Source organism: Pagrus major, chromosome 13, assembly GCF_040436345.1.
Source record: "Pagrus major chromosome 13, Pma_NU_1.0".
Taxonomy (NCBI): Eukaryota; Metazoa; Chordata; class Actinopteri; order Spariformes; family Sparidae; genus Pagrus; species Pagrus major.
In genome coordinates this window covers 11,103,690-11,123,197 of record NC_133227.1, presented here as the reverse complement: position 1 = coordinate 11,123,197, position 19,508 = coordinate 11,103,690, and the positions used below count along the sequence as shown (strand labels likewise).

The 19,508-nt window shown below is 42.5% G+C and overlaps 2 protein-coding genes across 2 annotated transcripts in view; both read left to right on the top strand.

Moving 5' to 3' along the window:
- srrm3 (serine/arginine repetitive matrix 3) overlaps positions 1 to 353 on the top strand; it is a 40,218-nt gene extending 39,865 nt beyond the window's left edge. The window contains exon 13 of the mRNA XM_073478787.1: positions 74 to 353. Within this exon, the coding sequence (XP_073334888.1) occupies positions 74 to 353 (280 nt within the window). The remainder of the gene's footprint in view (positions 1 to 73) is intronic.
- Positions 354 to 5,839: 5,486 nt separating this feature from the next.
- hspb1 (heat shock protein, alpha-crystallin-related, 1) lies at positions 5,840 to 10,292 on the top strand. Its single transcript, XM_073479306.1, has 3 exons — positions 5,840 to 6,306; positions 8,687 to 8,750; positions 9,693 to 10,292. Exons 1-3 carry the CDS (start codon positions 5,892 to 5,894, stop codon positions 9,844 to 9,846), a joined length of 633 nt encoding a protein of 210 aa, XP_073335407.1. The 5' UTR covers positions 5,840 to 5,891; the 3' UTR covers positions 9,847 to 10,292.
- The last annotated feature ends 9,216 nt before the right edge of the window (positions 10,293 to 19,508 follow it).

Below are 19,508 nucleotides of genomic sequence, written 5' to 3'. Positions count from 1 at the left end.
CTCATCGGCGTCAGACACTAACTCGTCACCATCATCTGCAGTGATTGTTAACACCTCTCTCTCCTCTCCGCAGCGCTCGGAAGCGGCCGATCCCATACTACCGGCCCAGCCCTTCATCGTCCAGCTACGACAGCAGCCCGTCGCGGTCCAGCCGCAGCCGTAGCCGCAGCTACAGCAGCTACAGCCGCAGCAGGAGCCACAGCCGGAGCCACAACCGGAGCCACAGCAGGAGCCGGAGCCGGAGCTGGAGCAGGAGCCGCAGCCAGAGCCGGAGCTGGAGCCGCAGCAGGAGCCGCTCCCGCAGCCACCACAGCTACTACAGCCGCAGCAGCTACGACAGCCCCGGCTTCTGAAACACAAACAAACAGAGAAGCAGTCCGGTTTAATTTACTGAGCTCCGCTCCAGTCATGACGTATCTGCGGTACAGTCCAGGGCCCTCGACCCCGGACCATTATCCCTCTCTAACACAGAGCCTGGATCAAAGAGGAGAAATGTATTTTGATAGAGCACATTTATTATGAAATTGGCTGTCACTGTTCATGTCTTCAAGTATACAAGGTATTACAGGAAATGGGTTACCACATGTCAAAAATTAATTTGGTAGAGCCCAAAGAACAAATCTTGCTGTATGTTAGCACTTTCTTTCTCTTCCTCCACAAAGCAACCAAAAATGAATCCATTAAAAACTATATACTATAAATATATATATAAATATATATGAGTAGAAGACAAAAAGAGGACACATGGACAGCTTACTGTACATTTTCAGAGAATCTTTTTTCCATCATCATGTACTCATCCCCCCAAAGACTTCCATTTCATCGAAGCACAGAGATCAACAAAAGTGAGAACAAAAGAGAGGTCGGCGGATGAAACAGGAAGCAAAACCGGGGAAAAAAAGAACTTTTTTTTATGATAAAAACTGTATTGTATAGGTTTGTCTGTATAGATGTAAACTCTCTTACGTTCTGGCTTTGTAAACTATGCACTGTATATTCCATCTAGTTTGAAGAGGCTTGTTTAGCATGATGCATCAGGAGAGACTCGCTGCTCGAAGGAGAGGACCTGGCTGAAACGAAAAGGTGCCAGGGTGCATCTGTTCTCCCCTCAGCACCCGCATACAGAGGTGAACAGGAAGGGGAGAAAAAACTATGTATTATGTACTTTGACTCTCTTCCCTGTTTAAATTATTATGTTGATTCTGCTAATCCTGACTTTATGTGCGAGACTGAGAGTGTGTGTGCGTGTGTGTGTGCGTGTGAGTGTGCGTGTGAATGTGTACCTCCTCTGCAAAGACCAGTGAGGTAGTTATTTATGTGTCCCCCTCAGTAGCCTGCACCTCAGGCTGCTGTGTGGTGCTGTACAGGAAAACTGTCTGCAAAAAGTCTCCATGCACACTTTTATGTTGATGACAGCTATTTATAATTGGACTGTATTTATTAGTTTATTTATTGGGTTATTTATGAATTTATTTATCTTTTTACCACGAGCTGTAAAGCAGTTGGATCATGCTTTGAAGATGAGATTGCTGCGAACTGTATATGTCCATGTTTGACACAATATGGGTTCCTTATAGCGGCGAAGGCTTACAATCGGGTGCAGTGTGTTTAAGATGCTCTGATTTCAGCCAGTGGAACTGAGTCTTCGCCCACAGTTTACTCCCACAACTGCCATTATGGCGCCCCCGGTCTATTGTAATGGCTCGTTCTAACGCGAGCCGCGATGGCTCGGCCTGTAGTGAGGAGAGAGGGATCAGCCTCAAACAGAACATCTCTCTGTGATTGGAGGAGAGTCCATTTCCGTACCATACCGTACAGCTCCTACAGCGCGGTAAAACAGACTGGCGATACAATCAGGGATCACCCCAAGTCTTCCTTCTTACCATTCGTCCAGTCTCATGTCACTCGCACAGTGTTGCATTCCCAGTGTAACCCGACTATGATACTCTGCAAACCTGTTAATTTATTCCAAGTATAGCATCGCCCCTTTGGTTCGACAAGTCATTCTTTGTAGTGTACAAGTTATTATACCTGACAATAAACAGAAACAAATGGGGAAATGATCACACTCTCGTGTTGTTCTTTTTATGTCATGCAGTTATGATGTTATGGTGTCATGCAGGCGTTGTGCATATGTTTCCCTACAGATGGCACTGATGAGAACCTTCCAGTACCTGATACCCTGACTGGAAACATGAAAACCTGACCCAGTATGAGCTGGAACGTTGTCCAGCTCTGCCAAAGGATTGCCACCTCCAGTCAAATCAGGACTGAGGGGAGGATGTGGTCTGTTTTAACACTTCTGCTGTGATATACAGTAACCCTGTGGGAATATATTTATCACAATAAGAACTGTGCAGAATCCCCAAAAGAATTAATAAATAAATCAAATAAAAATGAGAGTGAGAGTGAAAAACTAAACTATAAATCTATTTAAGAATGCGTACTTGCCTTACCTTTTTCTGTTTCTTCCCCTCCGTCAGGCTGATATTGGTGCAGCAGAAAGTGTCACAGCTGATTATCACTGTATTGTGCAGTAGATAAGTACAGTTGCACCACTGTTAGACTCTCCGGCTGATAACTGCATCTATAAAAGTGAGATGAGTCCGACCTCAGACGTCTGTGAGCCAACAGGAAGAGGGTAAAAAATACTACTGCTTACTGAGCATGAGCTGGACATGATTGGCTTGTGTGGCTGAAACCTGATACTTTTCTGCCATTAAATGAAGCCTCCCCTCTTGACTATAACTACACCCATGTTGCTCGGGCCTCTAAACAGGGGGGAGGTGTTGCTCTAATCTACAAATCAATTTTCAGTTTAACCTCCAACCAGGATATTAAATGTACCTCATTTGAGGCTCTGGTTTGAAAACCATCTTCATCAAGCAGTAACAGCCTTGTCCAGGGAACAGGCTTTCACCCCGTGGTAATCTACAGACCTCCAGGCCCTTACTCCCAGTTCTTAGAAGAATGTGGTGAATTTATTGCAGATCTTGTTACTTGTTCAGATAAGATCCTAATTAAATTAAACTTAAATAAGCCTTCCGACCCTCTAAGTAAAGCTTTTCTGGCACTTCTTGATATTTCTGACTTCATTCAGCTTGTTCATGAACCTACTCATTCCAGTGGTATCACTCTGGACTTGATCCTTTCCCATGGATTGGATGTGTCAGCCCTGAATGTCACGTCTGTCTCATCCGCGTGTCAGACCACTTTCTTATTACATTTGAAGCATCATTAGCATCATTAACCTTTTCAATCAGCTTTCAGAGCCTGTCATTCCACCAAAACAGCACTTACTAAAGTGGTAAATTACATTCTACGTACTTTGGATTCAAACTCTACCTCAGTGCTTCTGTTACTGGATCTCAGTGCTGCATTTGATACCATAGATCATGGCATACTGTCAGACTGACTTGAAAGTCAATTTGGCATCTCTGGGCTGGCTCTCGCTTGGCTAAAGTCTTACCTATCGGAAAAAGAACGCGTGTTTCTTATAATAATACTACATCAATGTTTACTGATGTGAAGTATAGAGTTCCCCAGGGCTCTGTTCTGGGCACTTTGCTCTTCTCTTTATATATTTTGCCTCTTGGCCAAATTATTCGGAGTTATGGAATACATTTCCACTGCTTTGCAGACGACACTCATTTGTATGTGCCCATAAAAGCTGATGATAAATCTCAAATCACCAAATAAGAGACCTGCTTGTATGCAGTGAAGAAAGGGATGTCAGAAAACGTCCTGCTCCTGAATTTGGATAAAACTGAGATGTTGGTCGTTGGCCCCGCTCGACAGAGACACCACTTTGATCAGGTGACAGTAACTCTTGAGATCTGTGTTACTTCTCAAAGTTCAACTGTCAAGAACCTTGGTGTTCTCCTCTCTTTTGATCAGCACATCAAAGAAATTTCCAAGATCGCTTTTTGCCACCTGCACAACATAGCTAAAATTAGGTCCTTCCTGTCCACAGCTGAAGCAGAGATCCTGATTCATGCCTTTGTTTCGTCTAGGCTGGATTATTGCAATGCCTTATTTTCAGGTCTGTCGTGTGAGAACACAAAAAGTCTTCAGATGGTTCAGAATGCTGCAGCTAGAGTCTAGAGAACACGTACAAGAAAGTTTTATCATATTACACCAATCCTAGCTTCACTGCATTGGCTCCCAATTCATATAAGATCAGACTTTAAGGTGCTGCTGCTGACATACAAAACTGTACATGGCCTTGCCCCATCGTACATATCAGATCTTATTATACCGTATACTCCAACTTGTGCATTATGCTCTAAAAATTCAGGGCTCCTGACGGTTCCTAGGGTTAAGAAGAAGTCAGCTGGCTGCAGGGCTTTCTCCTATCGGGCCCCTTCCTCTGTAATAATCTCCCAGCTGACATCAGACAGTCTGGCTCTATTGACGCCTTTAAATCTAAAATCAAAACTCCCTTCTTTGATTTAGCCTTTAATGAGTCCTTGACTACAATTGCTAGCTTCTTCAGTGGGTCAGTCTCAGTCTCAGTGAGTAACCTACAGTATTAGAATTTACATTGTCCTTCCAATGAGAAACAATCTGTTTATTCTGATTAACATCACATTCCTTTAACTTTTGTTTTGTTTTCTGTCCCCACAAGCTGCACACTATGTCGCTATCTCACTCTCTATAGTCTCCTCCTCCTCTTTCTCCTCTTTCTCCTCCTCCTCCTCTTTTTTCACTCAGGCTCCCTTCTGATGGACCACGGGCCCCTGGGACCATCTTCCTCTCCTGGCTCCTGCTGCCTCACATATTGATGCATATGGATCGTCATACCCTGGGCTCCACTGGATCATTGCTCTCCTCTGTTTTACCATCTCCTTATATCTGTATTTCTGTAAAATTTGATGCTTCTTCACCCTGATCCTCTCTGTTTTACTGCTAATTATCTTGTGTGGCCTGCCCTCTTCCAGGTCACCACGGTGGAGAGGAGCTCGTGTGGCTTGGGCACCGCTCGGCGATGCCTCGGCCTGCTCAGTCGTCTCCTGTCACAAACTCGCTGACAACTCTGAGGAGTCTGTGGCAGACTGAACTCTCTGACTCACATCACAGCTGGATCCTATAGGCGCAGGGTGACAGGGTGACAGGGTTCCATGCGGGAGCCTTTTCCAGCATCTCATGAGAGTGCCAGTGAGACTCTGATATGAACACATCTGTGACACGCAATAAAGCCACATGCACGGCGGCAATAACAGTGTGCTAGACTGACAGCAGCTCAGAGTAACCACAGCTTATTAAGTTCCCTGTTTGTGACATTAATAACATGCAGGCTGCAGAAACGTCACTGACGCTCATCTGATAAAAGCCAGTTGTGACAGTGAATATGGTGGATGATGTGTAGACCAAGGAGGATGAGTGTGTGTGTGTTTATAAGTGTTTGTGTAATGTTCATTCGCATCCATGTCACAAACTGACGTTCCTCTGTGTATTTAATATGAGGCCGATAATAGCATGGCGCTGCCTGTCCTGTATGTCACATCATGGCCTATACGGAGCCACGTTACTGAGAGCATGTTGAGTAAGGAAGACTTCCCAGCAGCCTTCCAGATTCTTCTGGCTCTCCGGGACGTTCAGACAGGAGAGGCGTGGATTACTCAGAGCACTGGGCAGCTGCTACAGAGGAGGGCCTTCCTGTTGGATTCCATTCGAGTGCTACGTCTGCCACAAATAGACACTCGAGTACCTTCCATGAATATGTTGGGGGAGTGATCTGGGGGGGACTTGAGCCAGAAGGGAGGGCTCTGTTGACAGGGGTGGTGTCCACAGGGTGGAGTGTTTAAAAGCTCACAGCTGAGAGGCAGCGAGCACATTGGGAGAACATTTTCAGAGAGGCCAAAGGGCTCTTCAGCAACACTCCTCCAGCCATGACCGAGAGACGTATTCCCTTCACCCTGCTCCGCACCCCCAGCTGGGACCCATTCCGCGACTGGCACCAGCACAGCCGTATCTTCGACCAGACCTTCGGCATGCCGGCCCTGCCTGAGGACTTTCCCCCCACATTCCCCAGCACCCACTGGCCGGGGTACCTGCGGCCCTCCGTCGTGACCCCTGACATGGGGATGATGATGCCCCACACCCCCATGATGACCCAGACACCCATGATGTACCCAGGCGGCGTGATGGCCCAGCAGGCCCGCGCCGCCCTGTCCCGCCAGATGAGCAGCGGCATGTCGGAGATCAAGCAGACCCAAGACAGCTGGAAGGTGTCGCTGGACGTGAACCACTTCTCACCTGAGGAGCTGGTGGTGAAGACCAAGGACGGTGTGGTGGAGATCACCGGTGAGTTCTCATTTCTCCTTGCTTGCATGCTGATTCAAGGAGCACAGTGTTTTTATGACCTCTCGGACTAGAACATTGAGGTGTGTCCTGTCAGGAAGTCTTTGATTGGATCACACAAAGTGAAACACATAAAACTGCAGATAACACAATGTCTCACTTGGTCTGCTTAGGTTTATTCCCAGTTTAAGGGAAACTGAAAAAAGGCACAAGATAAAAAGCAGGATTTTTGCTTGCTGGTTCAAACACAAGGCAGATGCATTGCTGCAGAGTTACATAATATCTTGAGACAATAAATTGAGTTCCAGCACACTGGAGGGTGGGTGCTTTTTGGCTGCACGCCTGCTAGATGCAAAACAACGCACGTAATTCAACATGTGGGAGTCGATGCTCGCAGATGAACACAGACAGAGACTGTTTTATTACACAGCCGCTCTCACTTCCTGCATGAAATGTTTCCATTGTCCATCTCAAAGAGCTCTAACCTGAAAAAATATGTGTGGAATGGATCACACACCTAATAGCTGAGCTCTCCGAGGCCTTGAGCGGCCCTTTCTCTAAATCTTCTCTCACCCTCTCAGTCTGCCGTTTCACAAGGAATCAGGCTGGTAGAGTAAGGGGTTTAGTTGTGACTCACCCTCTGTGTCTGCTACTTTAAAAGGACTGCTGGCTAATATCCAGGTCCAGGGTCCAGGGCTGGATTGTGCCCAGTATCTCACCACTGAGAGACAGTTAGGAACACAAAGGCAAAGGATCCAGTCCAAGTGGAATTTGCCACCTCGTTTTTCTCATGTCACCAGAGACCAGGGGGGATAAGTTTGAATGATGATGATATCATCGGCTCTGGTGAAGAGTTCTATATACACCACCCTCTCTATGCAACAGTCCTCTTCATGAACTGACGACCCTGCATGTGGTGGATGCTTGGCCCAGCCACACTCACACCAGCAGCGTCATGATGGTGTTGAAAAGGGGGACAGCTCCCCGGGGGACAGCAACCTCTATCAGCCCGTTGTCATAACAAAACATAATACTGTATAAGACCCAGAGCGAGGGGCAGTGTCTCAACTTCACAGCCTGAATGACTGACAAGGCTAATGAGGATCTTCTGTGCCCGGTGAGGCTCCGGCTACAGGAGCTGTTAAAAAGATAAAAATACCAGAAGCCACAGACACAAAATGGCACCGCCATTCTTATGATGTGTTTCTAATACACATGTAGTATAGTAGTATAAATGTCATGACTTTCTTGGTGAGAGTTAGATGAGAAGATTGACACCACTCACATGTTGGTGCAGTTATCTAGAATCTAGTGTTTGGAGGATCTTTGATGACTTTTCCATGTCGGAGGTTGTTTTTTCCCCAGGTACAAGTACAATTGAATGCAGCATTATACCTAGTTGGCACACTGACCAGTTGTCTTCCCAGATGCCTGCAGCTGCTGTCGCTGTTTCAGCTAACTTCCTGTCTGTTTTGCAGTTAGCGACCCCTTCCCTCCTCTCTGCGTCACCACACCTGCACGACTCATTTCTTTTTGTGTGGCAGCTCTCTTCACCTCTTTCTTTTCATGAAGCGTTCTGCATCGCTCGGCCTGTTTGGTGGTATAAGCCGTCACCGGGAGCGCTGGAATTGGTAGCTTACACCGCGTTCACGAGCAGACAGGACCGCCTTAATGGAGTTCACTGTCCTGATTGGATAAAGAGGGCCGAGATACCAGATCATTTATTTTCTCTTTTACTGCATGAGCAGGAGGAGAGCCATGGGTTACTGACCAAACACTATAACAGTGATAACTGTTGGAACATAGAGATATTTAACACTTACTTTAATATGAAAATAACGCTCACAGCAGCTTTAATATGACCCAGGTCGTACCCTCACCCCAACCAGTTACCCTCGAAGAATCCGGGCTACTTTTGGATTTGGATCATATTAATCATGGCTGCATTGCATTGACAGGTACAGGGTAATTGTGAGAATAATAATAATTGATGACATTAGTGTAGCTACGCCTGTGCTTTTACTGCTATGACAAGACAAAACAACACAGAGCAGCACATCATCTTAATATTGAGAATCCTCAAAATAATGATTTTAGTTTGGCTTGATTATAATCTCACGTCATTGTCAGTGAGTTATAGTGATAATAACAGTTACACGTTGTAAAAGTTCACACACCTGTCGTGAGCCGTCGGCAGTCTTCCCATGAACAGTAATGTGCAAACAGGAAGTCACATCTGTTCGTCACCGTGCAATCATTCCCTCGCACAGCTTCCTCACCCCTTTATCACTTTTAATATCGATTTTACACATACACACACAAGGTCACGTGACAATCTTTGAGTGATAACATGTAGATAAAGGTATGTTGTCTGTGTCCTCAGGCAAGCATGAGGAGAGGAAGGACGAGCACGGTTTCGTGTCCAGATGCTTCACCAGGAAATACACGTAAGTAGCTCGATGTGTTAAAGGGGCACTACGCAGTTTTGGAGGAGAAATTCAAACTCAAAACTAATGAGGTTATAATACAAACTTAGAAATATCTATTTTTTCCATAACTGAATAAACAAGCTGTACTCAGAGGAAAATAAGGTCCCCAGAACACTGTTTGAAGCTAGAAAGGTGGCAGGGTCTGCCATATATAAACAAAGTAAAACAATAAGACATTGTGTTGTTCTTTAAGGTCAGTTTGTTGATTCAGTTTATTCAGTCTTGAAAACAAAGAGTTTTTGTTTATTTAGTTTGTTTAGGCAGAAAAAAAATCAGTAAATGAAGATCTTTCTCCCCCAAAACTACGTAGAGCTCCTTTAAAGTTCATTATTTATCAAAGAATAAGTGTAGTTTTGATCACTTTTTACAAGCGTGAAGTCCATCTGATGAAAGGAAGCTACGGGCCGTGCAATATGTCAACAGCTCACTTTATACTAACAGAGTTCTTATTAAAAGATGGCCTGTTGTGGCCGTTTGATGGAGGCTTTGCAGTGAATTTCCATGGAGGAAATGCATTTCTCAGGCTGTCTTCAGCTTTCCTGTGATTGCCTTAATGTGGCTTTTCCGCCCTGAGTCCCTTTAGTTTTGGGTTGGCCCAGCCTGGAGAGGGCTGGCTGCTGCTGATAGCTAAATTTCATGCTCTGAAAAGCAGCAGCAGCAGCAGCAGCAGCAGCCTCCACCTCCCAGCGTTCATCCCTCCTCTGCCTGGCTTTTTTAGATTCACAGGGCTCTGCTGCCATCCAGGGGCCACAACATGGACTGAGCCGGTCTTGATCTGATTTTACCCCGTCGAGGGTGACTCAGGCATTAATGTTTCAGTTAGTAGGGGTTGTTGTGCTATTTTTTTTTAATCAGACTCCTTTTTAATTTAAAGATTTGAATTCAATGTGTTCCCTCCAGCCTCCCCTCTACAGCCAACGTCGAGAAGGTGACCTCCAGCCTCTCTCCTGAGGGGTTCCTGACCGTGGAGGCTCCTCTGATGGTACCGGCCATCGAGTCCTCAGAGACCACGATACCCGTCAACGTGGACAAAGGTGGCGTGGTGAAGAAGTAGGAAGAAAAAGCAGCGCGGCGGCTCCCACACAAACACACACACATTCAAATAAGCACTTTATTTCTCCAGCATGCTTCTCGCCAGGTGAGGAAGCAGCTTATCACTCCTCCTGAAGCAGGCTTGTTCAGCAAGCTCTTCTCTCTCCCCTCTGTCTCTGGTAATGAGCCAACCCCAGCTGAGCGCACTGTGTAAACACATCTGCACCGATGCCATATGTGTGCTCATTCTGCTGTAATTACACTCTTCATCTGAATGTAGGAAGCCTCAGCTCAGCTCCTCTCACAGCTTTTCTTTCTGCCTCTCCCTCTTTTACACACAAACACCTTTCTCATTTGAGTTAATCCCCCCCTCACGATGCCTCCGCCGCGGCCTCCCCGGACTGGAAATAGACATTTTGAGACAAACGATTCAGTCATCAAAACACAGAATAAAGAACAATCATGATATTGAGTCTCTTCATTTTTTTTTTTTCTGTTTATTTGCATGCTGGTGAGCTGACATCAGAGGTGACATCCTGAAGCAGATACTGAGCTGTTTGTGTGGAAACAGGAAGATAAATATTAAACTTCCTTCCTTTTTAATGCTCAGTTATTCATCTGATCATCATACATGCAAAAAAAAAAAAAAAAAGCAAGTGAAACAGGAGTGAGGCAGGCAGCCCATGATAAACTGGAGTCTTCGTCAGTGTTGCCTTTTACAGTTACAGTTGTATTGTGACATTTGAGAACAGCGCCCCCATCGGGTGCCATAATGCACCAGGCTTCATTAAAATTGTAGATAACAGTGTCTAAAACATTATTTAAACATTGTGTCCTCAACTAACAGCCTCACTGTCAGACTACTCAGTATGACACTAACAATAAAAAGGAATATCATAATATTCATGACATTTTTTTTATAAATGAAACCTAATCAAGTGACCTACAGCAGACAGTGTAGAGGGCATCTAAGTTCATCCTGACCCTGACATGAGCCCTGATCAGTGGACTAAACCTGGTTGAGTCTGTACTCTATGAAGTTCAGCTGATAGATGAGAGGGTTAGTGTTAGGGTCTCTGTCATATGTACAGAGAAAAATGGCCATTTCTGCTGTGTATGTGCACGGAAATGTGTCATAACACCCAAAATTGCATAATTCCATCATACAGAATGTCTCTGATGAATTATTCATGCCCAGATAGATGCATAATAGATGGAGATGCGCTCTCTACTCTTGACTGAGCAAGGTCATTTAAAACAATTGCACCAGCCATGGGTGCTGGAGGGGGAGTGAGAACGCTACGAGGTCTGCTGGAGCCAAAAGGTTTGTGTATGATACTGATTGTTTCATTAGTTATTGACCTGTTGATGCCCTTTAACCATGTTATTACTTGAGGATGAATCATAATATCTTTAATGATCCTCTGAGTGTCTTTTCATTCAGTCCTATTATCAGGCCAAAACTTCAGTTCTTCCAATTCTTTGCCATTCATGCTAACATGCTAATTTAGAGATGGTAAACGTAGCAAACATCGACATCTTAGCATTGTCACTGCGAGCATGTTAGCACGCAGATGTTAGCATTTAGCTGAAAACACTACTGTGCCTAAGTGTAGCCCCACACAGCTGCTAGCATGGCTGTATAGATTCATAGTTTTATGGAATAAAGGAGCAATTTGTACAATAGTTTATTATTGAGTCTGACGCTTTGGATCAGTGGCAGCCGACCTACCAACACAAAGCATCCGTATTTGATGACCTGTGAATGAAACTCAACAATCAACTTACTCCAGCATCACCTTTAAAGGTGCAGCATGTAAGAATTGGCCACCTGTCATATTCATACTCAAAACAAATAGCAGGCAGCGTAACATCAGAGTCACGGCCCTTTGCTAGTTAGCTCAGTTCAGTGGAGGGATCAGTGGAGCATTAGTGTTTACACTGCTAGCACATAGCTTTGGATTGGGGCGGGCTGAATTAGCATGCTAACTTAGGTATCTCTGTGACACAATACATAGTAATCATGATGTCTAAACTGCTATCTCACATTCTGTTGATGATTTTACTTCTTCTTTTAACGTTTTCAACCTTTTCTTACATATTGCCCCATTAATCAATCATAAATCAAAATCAAAGCTGCCAAAGCTCAGGTATGATGTCTTACACCTTTGTCTGAATGGCAAAGAAAAAATCTCAAAGTTATTCATTTTCTCTTGATATGAGACAGCGAAGACAAAACAACTGTGAGAAGCTGAACCTCCGAAAAATGTATCAGTGTACTTGATGAAACAACAATTGTCACAAATAAATGATTGATTGTTGTAATAACAGATATATTTGAAATTCACATTTATCAATCTCAAAACGTAAAAATAGCCTCCATGTCACAGCCCAGATGTTTTACACACATTCTCTGTTATAGAATAATCTGTTACACAGACTGTAAGCAAAGGTGTCATTAACACTGAGGACACTGGGGACATGTCCCCACCGCTTTTTTAATGACCAATTTTGTCCCCATCACTGTTTAAAAAAATGTGCTAAAAATAGCTTGCACCAATAAATGTTCACTAACAAATGAGATCAAGTGAATTTTGATGCATCATTATGCAAAAATAATTATCTACCCTGACCTCACATGGTCCCCTCATTACATGGCCTACAATCGCATATGTTGACGACCATTAAAAAATGTCTCCGCCACTTTTCAACATAAAGTGATGCCCTTCACTGCAAGTCATGATAAATATATATATGACTGTCACATGGGGGTAATATTTGCTATACTTGTGGATGTCAGTGAAATAGTAGGACTGGTACAGTATCTGCTAATCTCCACTCTCACACTGAAGCATGGCTCCACAGCAGCCCTGCTTTTATCACTGCTATGATGTTTTAACGAGAGTTACATAACTCAAAAATGGTGTAATCATGGATTCCATTCATACAGCCACTTTCATTAGATATTCATGTGATTTTATTAGACACTCGAGAGACAGATTTGGATTTGTGCGCAAACCTGAACTATGGAAACTCTAAAGTAAAATACCTGAAAGCTGCAATTTCACCCGTAAATTGAAAACAAGCCATTAAGTTACTAAAGGGGAGACACTCGAGACGGGTTTTGATATCGTCCTGCACGTTTTCACATGGTTAGGATGTGTACTACTACATGTAGGTTGACAAACACACGGTCAAGATATAAGCAGAGGAACTAGGCCAGGGGCAGCCGCTGGTAATTACATCACCAGACCATATCAGCTGAGGGCCCTGCTGCAATCAATACACTGTACAGCTGCATGTACAGTACGAGGCTGACACTACATGATTGTTTTTGCTAATGCTCATCTCCCTCCAGTTTGACCGTCAGTCAGTGCGGGATGAAATGAAAGATGAGGCGACTGGTGACGTTCTGAGTGGCTGCTGGTTTTCATCACTTCTTTTTTTTCTTCCCCCCTGTCAACTTCCACTTCATTTTGCGTGCCAGCCCACTAATGCACATACTAAGTCTACTCTTGACTGCAGAGCTGCAGGGGAGGTCTATTTATAGAGCGCTCTGCTATGCACTGAGCCTCCAGCATGTTGTATAGTTACACAGGGTAGATAGCGGACATGAACTGGTGGTCCCAGACCTGTAGTGACTAATAGGTTGCTTATCAGCTGTTGTTAGCTTCATCTCAGACCATTCTACAGTATTAGTCTGTATAATACACACAAAGAAGAGTTTCATGTCTATTTGCTGAACACTATATTCAGTATATGTATTTATACTGTGTGTATGTAGAGCCACATGTATTCAGTACTCTGCCGTTCAGGAGCCAGGCAGGCGAGGCAGCACTCTCCAAACCACTTAGCATTTCAACTTTTCCTCTTCCATGAGTCACCATTTCCTTCCAGTTTAATGCAGGCCTAAATTATTCATGCCAATCCCCATCAATCCAGCAGCTATCCAGTCCTTGAACCAGGGAAGTGCCTCCGCGTGGAGAGCTGTTTGCTACCAGGCTGCTGATTGGACCCTCCTCAGAGCTCCTCATCCTCCCTGCACTCAGGCTGACAGGCTGAAGAGGCGAGGGGCCGGCTCTCCCCAAAGAGGCTCTTAAGAGATCTTGAAGTGTAGCGTGGACAGGAAGTAATAAATGTGCAAATAAACAGTTTACTTAAATGTAGCTGACATTATCTGTGTTCCAGGACCACAACTGTTATTAGAGCAGCGTGATGCATGTATTCAGCTACTACATATTACGTGTCTTTGTTTTTTTAGGCCTTTTCCACAGCAGATGTTTTGACTTGTGTTAGTTATAAAAGCACAGGTGGTACTTATAACATTATCAGTGTGTCACAGTGAGTTGTGACAGTGAGACAGCACGCATTAATACCAGGATCCTCAAACCGAGACAGCCCCCATTAAATGTATTATTCACACCTGCACTTTTCCTACTGTGACATCTTTTAATGTCTCCCATGGAAAAGGTCATTTTTGGGTAAAACTCTTCACTTACAGTCTAAAAGAGGAAGACACAGTGACATTATTTTTGGCTCATCCTATTTGCATTTATGTGGAACTGCTCTATTTTTTGAGTCGGCTCTGTTGACATAATTCTTTCTTAGAAAATCTATGCAGAAGTCAGATTAGCCTAAAATATAACACACGTGGTCGGATTTTCTGCACATTTTCTAGCGCTTTTACAGCCAAAGCATACAAACAGCAACATTCGACAGATATTATGTACATTAAAGAGGCACTATGTGGTTTTGGAGAAGATATTCAAACTCAGAATTTTAATATCTACAATATTAATGAGGTAATAATACAAACTCAGAGATATTTATTTTATCATAACTGAATAAACAAGCTGTTCTCAGAGGAAAATAAGGTCTCCAGAACACTGTTTGAAGCTAGAGAGGTGGCAGGGTCCGCCACATATAAACAAAGTGAAACAGTATCAGATGTGTTCTTGTTAATTCAGTCATGAAAATAAAGAGAATTTGTTTATTTAGGCATAAAAAAAATCTTCCCCAAAACTACATAGTGCACCTTTAAATAGACAAATATGAAATCTAAATTCTGTTTCCATTGTGGTTTATAAGACTATAATCATCAAGAGAAAACCTGCCTTGTGTATAGTTTATGTCATACACACAGCACAGTACACTGTTCATCACTGATGCTGATAACTGATGGTGATGGTAATGTAAAGGAACAATTCAACCAAAAATGAAAATTATCTCCTCCCCCCATGCTGATTGAAAGTCAGGTGAAGTTTTGTAGTCCACAAAACATTTCTGCAGCTTCACAGCAAAACAGTGTTGCAGCATTCTCATAAACAACTGAAGTAGATGGGGACTTGTTTTAAAACATAAAAATCAACTGAAAACAAAACATAAAATGGCTCCATACAGATCATCAGACTGAATCCAAGTCTCCAGTAGCGGTTAGATCTCAAATTGATTGAAAAGATGTTATTCACACCTTGCAGCTAGCTTAGCTAGTACAGGATTTGCCTTGAAAAAGAGTGAAAATAATATATTTTTTAACCAATTTGGGATCTCAAGCCCACTGGAGACTTGGATTACACCGGACGAGTTGTATGGAGCCATTTTATGTTTATTCTTTAGTTGTTCTTTCACGTTTTGAAAGAAGTCCCCATCTACATCTGTTGTAACCATGAGTGAGTTGAGTCAGAGAGGTGTTCTGATGATAATATACTCTGAATGTTATCTTTACACCACTGATGTGGCCCAATACACTGTGTTTATTGATGACGCCTGCTGATACGACGTTACTACAATATGAATATGGAGCGAAGTCCAACGCTGATAAAGGTGAAACAACAGTAAGAGCGAAGACTCAGAGCGGGTTACACTCTTAGATTTTTTATTTCACTGTTGCACACAAGCACAACACAAATCCCCCTGCTTACTAATTATTCATGTGTATTTGCAAGGCTTTTCCCCATGCATATAAAACTTTAAATGTTACCAGCTGTAAAAGCATATGGTAACGTGTGTAGAAAACTGCAGTAAATCTTGCTCTGTAGCGCGAACCTTCATCTGAACTGTCCCATTAATGACATTCAATGTTACAAATCTAACGAGCACCTTTAAAGCAGACTCTAACAACACGTCTAACCCTGCAGCTGCACACTCATGAAACATTTACATGACATTTCTGATCATAAAAGCATGAACAATATCCCCACAAGCTCTGATATCTCCAGTGCCTGTGTGGACTGAAGACCTCTGAGTGAGCAGTGCTCTGAGGAGAGCAGGTGGCGTGCTTTGTTCTCCCTAGCAACAGCTCTGGGATTGGCTGCTGTCAACACCTTTGACAGCGGGTCGTCCTATCGAACATGAGGGTGTTGATTGCCTTTCAACCAATTAGCACTCACCAGCTGCTCATTAATTAGTTCTGCCTCAGTGATTGAACATGCTAATTAGCCCAGTTGTAGCTCCTGATTGACATCAATTTACAGCATTTCAGCTCAGTCACTCCTCCTCTGATTAAGTGGAGCCTTTTCATTGTGCTCATAGGCAGAGTTTGCTTTATGTTTTCAACTGACTTACCTGCATGAAAATGTCTGTATTTGTGTGAAAATGGGGCTGATGATGTAAATGCTTACGTCACCTGCTCTTGGTCCAGTTTGATGGTAGTGATGCTGTCCTTGTCCTGCTTGTGTTTTACGAAAAATGCAAACTCATGAAGTGATTACATTGCTCAGATGTGTTTCAACTTAACATTAACAAGCCCATAGTAATCAGGACCTTTAATATAGTCAGATAATAAGAAAGACATCCAATTAATCTCAGAGGTGATTCTGGATTTGGACCTAAACTGTCCTTGTTGCATTGCCACATTTCTGCCATCTAGAAGTACACTAACACTCTTGTATTTATTAGCCATGCTAGCAGCATTAGCATTATGAATTTTCCTCTAACACCGAAATGAGGTCGACACTCAGTTCATCACCCACTCCGGAAGAATAGTAACAATCTACATTTCTGTTAGCGCCATCATCAGGTCAAAAGTTGCAATTAGCAAGTGGTACACAAAAGCTAAGGCGTGAACATCGTAAACATTATACTTGCTTAACATCAGCATGTTAGCATTGTCATTGTGGCCGTGTTAGCATGCTGATGTTGGCATGTAGCTCAAAGCAACCCAGAGTCATCATTTTGATCCCAACACTACTTCCTTATGTTCCCCATGAATTTATACGTGCAAATGAAGATAAAAAACCCAGACGTACATGTTCTCTGTGTCAGATGAATCATGGTTTGGAGTGCGAGAGAGGGAGAGACACATATCCAATAATTAGTATTCCTGATTTCAGGGATATTGATGAGCAGACAACATTTTGCACTGGTGAGCTGTGGATGTTCAGCCCTTTACACCTAATGTGCACATTGCACTTACACACATTTTATTATTTCCCAATTGCATATATTCTATAAGAAGCGGACATTTGCATATTTCTATTGTAAATTTATATTTGAATTGTGGTTCACTTATGGTACTTGCATTTTCTCTTTTGTCTGTGTTTTTGACTTTAATGCACCTCAACGCCAAGACAAAATTCTTGCATGTGAAAACCTCCCTGGAAATAACCCTGTATCTGATTCTGACTCTTTGTGATTGTAGGTTTACCCCATCTTAATTGTCCACCTTGTGAGCGCCATAAAAAGACCTCATGATAGGAATGACCTCATCCTGGAAAGCTGATACACTGACTCCTGTGTCGTCAGGTCAGTGGAGCAGCCTCCTGACCTGTTTGAACAGGTCAAAGTTCATATCCTTATCTGCTAGCTTGATGAGGTCAGTATTAGTCATGCTTTCAGGGAGACGCCCTCATCAGACTGAGACACATGCAGATGAGCCAGAGGAGGGGTTTTTTTGTAAACTAGACGCTTCTATGGAAAAATAGTCAGTAAAAAAGTATCAATATTATTTAATATAAAGAAATATATATTAAAGGTGCACTACGTAGTTTTTGGGAAGACATTTTAATCAAAAGAGAAAGATCTTCATCGACTGATTTTTTTTTTGCTTAAACAAACTAAATAAAATGTTTTCATGACTGAATAAACTGAATAAACAAACTGACCTTAAAGGACAACACCATATACACCGTTTTACTTTGTTTATATGTGGTGGACCCTGCCACCTTTCTAGCTTCAAACAGTGTTCTGGGACCTTATTTTCCTCTGAGAACAGCTTGTTTATTGAGTTATGGAAAATATAAATATCTCTGAGTTTGTATTATCACCTCATTAATATTGTAAATTTTAAAATTCTGCGTTTTAATTTCTTCTCCAAAGCTACACAAAGCTCCTTTAACATTGTTCTGTTGTTGAGTTGTGAGGATAGTCGTACATGTATTGACCATGAACAGTGATGGAAGTATATTTACTCAAGCATACTTTGAAGTACTTCCCATTAATGCAGATTTAATCCATGCTACAAAGCTAACAGGAGAGTGAGAGCTGTGTCTCACACACAGTCCTGAGAAAAGGTCTAACCAGGAAGTAACTACGACTGTTAAAATGAGTTCCACCTTAAAATGCATCAGTGACAATGATCTGCTAATGTCATATATTAATACAGCAGTCTTAATTTTGCTGCACACCACATGTAGCCAGGTGAATTTTGTAGTGTTTCACCATTTAATCTTATCCATAGTATTTTAATTATGATAATTTGTGCTGCTGCCAGTGGATAAACACATGAAGGGAAAGACATCCAACGTTAACACACTCACTGTCACGCAAACGTAGTTACGCCACTTTTTGTCACCCTTACCAAGAATTTCATGTCACCATAGCGATGTCCGTAACAGATCAATTTATTGTTAACAATCACTGTTTTGGTATAGCGTACTTCAGCAAATGGAGTAAAGAAAACACAGATTAAAATAAGGTCTAGCTAACAATCGCAATAAAAAGAAATAAATAAAAAATAATCCGATTAAGGTCTAGTAATTCCATGTTCATATGAATACATAACATCTACAGTATAAGTTAATAAATTGAAGCTACTGTATAAATACATCACCAGCATGCACAATATTGTATTATGGAGAATATTGGAGCAGTTATCATCTTACACTGAAGAAACAGTATAATAGGCAAGTGCATTTCTTGACCAAGAAGAAACTGAAGACAAAGTAAATCCACAAACCTCAAATCTGCTTTTAGAGCTTCCACTTTAACATTGCATGTGCTCTGTCCACAAATTATACTTATTCACTAATCGAGTCTGTGGTTCCAGGTGCCGTTTCAGAGATCCTACTGATTGTTATGAAGATAGCATAATTGGAGAATAAGGGTGGACTCATCATGGTGTTCAATTACCACATTTTTCTTTTTTCTTTTTTTTAAATTTCCAGTCATTTTAATTTTGCTATCTAGATTTCTGTGAATCAAATCGTTTCCTACAAACATAAGGAGCCAATAGAAGTTGTTATAGTAACGACAATACTGACAATAAGAATTAGGTGTCCAAAAACAGTTAATTTATTTAATAAAGCACATCAGCACATGAGAGGGACAAGCTGCACTAAGTTTACTTCATGAATTTGTCTTTTTAGTTACAGTATGACTGTTCGACTGAGCTGGACACATACCTGACACAAAGCAAACAAAAACATTTTTTTATGTTATCTTCAATAACAGAGACAACCTGCTGTT

Excerpts from the sequence above, each read along its gene's own strand:
- hspb1 (XM_073479306.1), top strand. The coding sequence starts at position 5,892 with ATGACCGAGAGACGTATTCCCTTCACCCTGCTCCGCACCCCCAGCTGG. Across the intron at positions 6,307-8,686 it reads CGGTGTGGTGGAGATCACCG|GCAAGCATGAGGAGAGGAAG; the intron begins GTGAGTTCTCAT and ends CTGTGTCCTCAG. Across the intron at positions 8,751-9,692 it reads TGCTTCACCAGGAAATACAC|CCTCCCCTCTACAGCCAACG; the intron begins GTAAGTAGCTCG and ends TGTTCCCTCCAG.